The 6,139-nt window shown below is 59.4% G+C and overlaps 1 protein-coding gene across 1 annotated transcript; it reads left to right on the forward strand.

Annotated features, from left to right (window-relative positions):
* Positions 1-2,035: 2,035 nt before the first annotated feature.
* Positions 2,036-3,747, forward strand: LOC138102676 (serine/threonine-protein kinase pim-1-like). The gene is made up of 4 exons (XM_069000392.1): positions 2,036-2,072; positions 2,388-2,754; positions 3,143-3,319; positions 3,644-3,747. Exons 2-4 carry the CDS (start codon positions 2,409-2,411, stop codon positions 3,745-3,747), a joined length of 627 nt encoding a protein of 208 aa, XP_068856493.1. The 5' UTR covers positions 2,036-2,072; positions 2,388-2,408.
* Positions 3,748-6,139: the final 2,392 nt, after the last annotated feature.

Raw genomic sequence — 6,139 nt, forward strand, 5'->3', positions numbered from 1 at the left:
AGAGTGTTTCCAGTTGGTACTGCTGCAGTGTCCTGGGAGCCATGGGCTTGACACTGGTGGCAGCAGCACTCTTCCTGATGTGCCACTTGCTGCAGGGAATGACTCACTGCAGCAGGCTGAGCTGTTCTTACTGCCAGGCTTTTTCTGGCCATGTGCATCTTTAGAGATGCGCTGGTTCTGCTGATCCCTGAGGTGGGCACAGGGCTGTGACGGCACAAAGGGGCTGAGCGCTGGCGAGAGGCAGGGCTGGGATGTCACCTGGCTGTCCTGGCCCACAGCACTGTGACATCACCGCGCAGTCGCTATGTAACACTGCCAGCACCTGCAGCTGCCAGTGCAGTCGCGATGGGACGCGCCGGAGCCATGTGTGACGGTGGCGTCCTGGTGATTGTGCTTGTCCTGCTGCTGGCCACTGTGGCTGTCTGGTGGGCCGTTGGCCACTGGCAACCACGGAGGCGGCAGGCACGGACATCGAAGAGGCGCAAGCGCCCAGGGGTGCAGCCCAGAGGCTCACGGAGGAAGCGAGGAGCCCCTGTGGCTCCCAGGTCCTCCAGGCCTCGGGTGACCCCTCGCAAGCGGCCACGTGCTCCCGCGAGCCCTCTGGACAGCCCCTGCAGCTGCGGCCCCTGCGTGGCAGTGGCCCAGGAGCTGCAGGAACTGATGCTGCTGCTCTGGGCTCGCAATGGGACATGGGTGCCGCTCTACTCTGGGATGTGGCAGGCATTGTGGAAAGAACTGGAGGAGCTGGTGAAGCGAGGCCACCTGCCCTGCTGTGGCTCGTCCAGCTCCTCCAGGAGCCTCCATCCCTTCAAGAGGCCGCTCCCAGCAAGATTATCCATCCCTGGGAGAGCCTCAACCCTTGCAAGGACGGCACACCATGAGGGACCCACCATCCAGGCAAGAAGCTCAGGCTGTCAGAGATCCTCCATCCTGCCACGAGCCTCCGCTATCTCTGACAGCTTCTATCCCCCGCAGACGCTCAGTGAGACCTGTCAGCCTGCAGAAGGTGCAGAGCCTGTGGACAGGTCTCCCAGCTCCCTTGGACTCACGGACTTCAACAATACGGGCGCAACCCTGACAACTGACGTGGCCAGGGAAAGCCCAGAAGTCCAAGTGGGAGCCCAGCCCGATCCAGGGGAGCCTTCTCAGGAGCAGGTGGCGGAGCAGCAAGTGAGCTGGAGCCAGCAGTTGCCGGCCCACAGCTCCCAGGACGCTGTGCCGGCTGTGCCAGCTGGCAACAGCCCGTGCCTGGTGGCAGAGATGACCCTCAAGAGACCCAGGAGGTTCCTCCATCTCCAGGAAGCTGCTCCAAGACGGCCACCGACTACCAGGAAGGCCTTTCTGGTAGCAGGTGAGATCTTCTGAGGAGCTGTCTGAGGCTCCCTCGGGGCTCTTGAGGGGCATCCACAGGCCAGGCCAGGGCCCTTGAGAGCAGCAGAGTCTCTGGCTGTTTCCAGTGCTTCTGATGCCACGGCTTCAAAAAACCCCTCCCTGGTTTGCAGCTGCTCCTGACACCCCCCTGTGCGAGTCCTCGGGCTGTAGCCCCGGCAGTCCTCAACAGCAGAGTCCAGCCCACGACGCCGGGGACAGCGACGGTGACGCCCTGCCCCGCTGCCCTCCGGCTCCTGCAGCCGCCTCTGCGCGCTCCCCTGCCCCAGCTCTGCCGCTCCCCTGCCCGACGGCTGCAAGGCGGTGGCCGCTGCCCGGCGCGCAGCAGGAAGCAGGTCAGAGCAACGTGGCCCGCGGTGGCTCGACTCGCTTTACTCGCGGGCACTTGGCCGGGGGGGCCCTGGGCGCAAGGCTGATGGCTCGGTCTCGGTCGCAGGGCAAAAGAAGAAGCTGCAGGAGCTGTACCAGCTGGGCCCTCAGCTGGGCAGCGGTGGCTTCGGCACCGTTTTCTCGGGCATCCGCCTCTCAGACGGGAGTCCGGTAAAGTGGCCGAGACGGCGGGGCGCGGGAGGAGGGCCAGGGGCGGGGCGGGGCAGGGCTTGAGCTCAGCCCCGTCTCTCGTGGGCTTGCAGGTGGCCATCAAACGCGTGGCCCGGGAGAGCGTCCTGCGGTGGTACGAGCTGGTGAGTGAGCGGGGCCACCGCGACAGAGCGGGGCGTGGCGGGCAGGGATAAGGCCGGGGCCCCAGGGCGGGAGGCGGCGCAGGGCGGGGGGAGCGGGCGTGGGCTCAGCGTGCGAGCCGGAGCATCGCGGGCCCGGGGATGCCAAACACTGGTGATGGGGCCGGGCAGGGGGGCACCCCCGAAGCATCCCCTGGGCGGGAGGAAGCCCAAGCACCAGGGAGGCTGCCCAAGGGGGCACTGGGGCATCCCAGGCACGAGGCAGCGGAGCCACAGGGCAGTATCAGGCCTGCTGGAGGCACTGTCTCCTCCTCACAGCCCGACGGCACCCGTGTTCCCATGGAGATCGTGCTCATGGAGAAGGTGGGCTCTGGCTGCCACAACATCATCCAGCTCCTCGACTGGTTTGAGCTGCCTGACAGCTTCCTGCTGGTGATGGAGCGTCCGGAGCCATCGCAGGATCTCCTGGCCTTCCTGCTGGAGCAGGGGTTCCTGTGCGAGGAGATGGCGCGCTGGCTTTTCTGCCAGGTGCTGGAGGCCGTGCGGCACTGCACCGCCTGCGGCGTCCTGCACCGGGACATCAAGCCAGAGAATCTCCTCGTGGACCCGGAGAGCGGCGACCTGAAGCTCATCGACTTCGGTTGCGGCACCTTCCTCCAGGAGCAGGCCTTCACGCGATTTGCCGGTGAGCCCACAGGCCAGGCCCTGCTCCCAGTGCCAGGCACTGCACGGCCCCATTCCCTCCTGGGCTGTGGGCTGCGGCATTCAGCCGGCTGCCGCCTGCCCTTTGGCACGGGGCAGATGCTGTGCCCCAGGAGCCAGCTGCCAGCCCTGCCCACAAAGCCAGGCCCCGGCTGCTCGGCTTGGCAGGCCCGCAAGGGCTTGGGCTGCTCCGCTGGCCTTGTTTGCCTTGCAGAACGGTTTCTTGGCTTTGGCCAATTGGCTGGGGAATGCCCGGTGGCCTCGGGGGGAAGTTGTGGCCACCGGTGCAGCCCCTGCTTCCACCAGGAGGCTGGCACCAGGCTCTGGAAGCCAGCAGCCTGCACCTGGACAGCGCCACCTGTCTCCCCTAGGAACACACATGTACAGCCCACCCGAGTGGATCTGCCTTGGCTGCTACCACGGCCATTCGGCAACCATCTGGTCCCTGGGTGTGCTGCTGTACGTCATGGTCTGCGGGAACATGCCCTTCCAGGAGGACCGTGACATCGTGTCGGGGCAGCTCTTCTTCTGGCAGCAGGTCTCTCCAGGTTGGTGTCTGGCCTCAAGAAGGCAGGCTTTGGCAGATGGCACCGCGCAGCCCAGCGTGGCCCTCACGCAGCTGCGCGGGAGGCCCATCTGCCCTCAAGAGCTGGCCGCAGGAGGCAGCCCGTGACGACGTGGTCGGTGTGGCCTGCTTGGCTGAAGGAGGTGGCGCGTGTCCTGCCGTGCCACTGTCCCGCAAAGGGCAGAGTCAGCCGGGAGGCTGGCACAGCTCTGAGCACACGCAGCATAGCCCGGGCCCTGGAGGCGCCGGGAGCAGCTGGGCAGGAGCCTTCTGCAAGTGACCGGCGCTTTCTGGTTTCTCTCCCCAGAGTGCCAACATCTGATCCGCTGGTGTTTGTCCAAGCACCCTGCGGACAGGCCAGCGCTGGAGGAGATCTTGCGCCACCCTTGGGTGCGGGGCAGGCGTCTTTGATGCCTTGCCAGAGCCTCTGCAGCACCCGATTACCGAGTCCCATGCAGGACTGAGGGCTCGAGAAATAAAACAACCACAAACCCATGCCGGGGTGTCAAGTCTGGTCCTGTTTAGCAACTTCAGCTAAAGAACCCTCTTGGGAAAAGGGGTAATCAGAGTGTTCTCTTCAGCCTTTGTCAAGCTTTTGATGCCTTTTCTCCAGGACGGTAGTTCTGTGTCTTCAAGCACAGGCTGTAGTACAGGCAGGAGGAGCTGTAACCAGCCTAGAAAGGTAACAGTGAAACAACAGCCGCCCTTTCAAACTGACGCGGCCACTTGGGTTCACCAGAAGTGATACCTGGGCTCATGTGTGCATTCCAAGGGCCAGCAGGCGGCAGGGACAGAGATGCTGCTCACCTGCCAAAGCTGTGAGAAGAAGCAGAAACGCCAAAACATCATTTCAGGTCAAGCCCTAATGAACTCTTGCTCTTTCTTCCCCTCACACTGGCAGCAGGCAAATGCAGCCCGGTCTGCCTGGATTTAGGGGACAGCAGCATCTAAAGGAGCTGTGCAGGGATGCACAGATGCTGAAAGAGACTCTACGGCAGATAGACACGCTCCAGCAGGCTCAGCCTCCCACACTGGGGCAGGGAAAGAGCATGAGGAGACCCCCGCTGCCGAGGAAGGAGCGGCAGAGAAAGTGATCCCTAGGGACTCCAAGGGAACCCCCCTGGTGTTACCAGCCTCTAACCCCATCTCACATTCGGGAGTTGTGTTATGTAACAGAGCAACTCTTGATAACTTTGTTGTACCATGTAGCCCAGAGCTTTAGAACACTGGGTGGAAGGAGTGGTATTTCTCCCCAGCTGCCTTCTGGAGACTTTGCTATGCCAACAAAGAATCCCTGAATGCTCATAGCACCTCCTGTCCAGCAAGGGAGGGAGACAAGGAAAAACAACCTCAAGTGGCCACAGACCTCCTCCTGCTTCTGCTGCATTTCACATTTTTCAGCCCCAGAAGTTCATCCATCTCTATTACCCTTTCTATTTGCTTCTACCCTTCCAGGAGATTTTTCTTTATAGCAGATGCTTTTCATGTTTAGAAACCACAGCATCCTCTGGGGGACAGGGAAACACTCCCACATACAGATGAGGGAATAGGCCCCTGAGAGGAGGCAGCTGCTTGAACAAGATCTAAAGCAGAAAGGGAATCCAGAGCATTTGTCTCTAGTTTTGTCTCTCTATTGAGCAGAACAGCACTAGATGATCTTCACTCACGTACAGTCATTTCTTACAACCTTATTGGCTCTAGCAGCCTCATAAAAGCAGTTCATCTGCAACATGTGTCCTGCTGCCCTTGCTACAGGGACAAGGTGTCTGTGGCTTCAAAGCTCTGATCAGCCTAGGCTCTTCTTTCCTGTCTATGCATTGTGCTGGGCTTCCTGCATGGTTTAAAGAAACCAGAGAGTTTGGGAAACTAGTTCTGGATGTACTGATACCAAACAGGTGCTGTGCTATAGTATGTGATAAATCAATGTGTGTGGCATTGAGCAGAAGCCAGGCAGAATCAGGGAGAGCTGAAAAGCTTCTAATTACATCTGAACTGCCTGTTCAAGGGATTCTGTGATTCAGTGGAAGCCTGGGAACCAGAGGAGAGGCCTGAAACTACAGAAACCAAATAATGAAACATCTCTTTTTCAGACAACTTGCAGGAGAGGGAAAGATGATGCAGGAGTTGGGATCCAGAGACTAAAGGGCACCTGCTCTGCCCCAGTGTTATCATCACTGCAGCTGCAGGATGTCTGGGGGTCCTTTGAGGCAGGTGAGGATTGGGGGCACAGAGCTATACCATATAGCTATACCATAAAGCATTCATGCCAACAGCAGAGAAAGCAAAGAGACACAGGAGATGATGGGTTTTTCCTTGTAAGCCTGAGGAATTCACAGGAATTCCCATTTTCCCCAGCTTCCCTACAGTATCAGTGTTTAGACATCACCCTGCCTTAGAGGATCTTCAAAAATCTCCCTTTATAGTGAGCAGAGAAACTGGTATTTCTCTGTAAGTGGCCACGATCCCCCTTGGCAGTGCAGCTGTTACTGCAATTTTACTTTGGGGAAGTTAAACACCAGTCTCATCTCTAAAAGCATCCTCACTCACTTTACAAAGTGCCTCAGGAAGGGTAAAAAGAGGGGCTTTAACACAAGCACACACCCTCCTCAGCTGTGCTGTTAAATGCCAGGTTGCAGTCCAGAGACTTACCTTCTCCACTCAGAAAGGGAATTCTTTGGCTGATACTTCTATAGAGAGATCAATAAACTCACAAGTAAGGACTGTTTCTGTTATTGGCTCTGCGGTTGTGCTTTCCCCAATGGTGGCTTCACACAGCACGTAATCCTGCACCTCCTGCCTGCAA

Source organism: Aphelocoma coerulescens, unplaced genomic scaffold (genome assembly GCF_041296385.1).
Source record: "Aphelocoma coerulescens isolate FSJ_1873_10779 unplaced genomic scaffold, UR_Acoe_1.0 HiC_scaffold_99, whole genome shotgun sequence".
Classification (NCBI taxonomy): Eukaryota; Metazoa; Chordata; class Aves; order Passeriformes; family Corvidae; genus Aphelocoma; species Aphelocoma coerulescens.

What these genes read in the sequence shown, in the direction of transcription:
- LOC138102676 (XM_069000392.1), top strand. Translation starts at nt 2,409, where the DNA reads ATGGAGATCGTGCTCATGGAGAAGGTGGGCTCTGGCTGCCACAACATC. An exon ending in GGCCTTCACGCGATTTGCCG is followed by an intron (nt 2,755 to 3,142) that starts GTGAGCCCACAG and finishes TGTCTCCCCTAG; the next exon opens with GAACACACATGTACAGCCCA. An exon ending in CTGGCAGCAGGTCTCTCCAG is followed by an intron (nt 3,320 to 3,643) that starts GTTGGTGTCTGG and finishes TTCTCTCCCCAG; the next exon opens with AGTGCCAACATCTGATCCGC.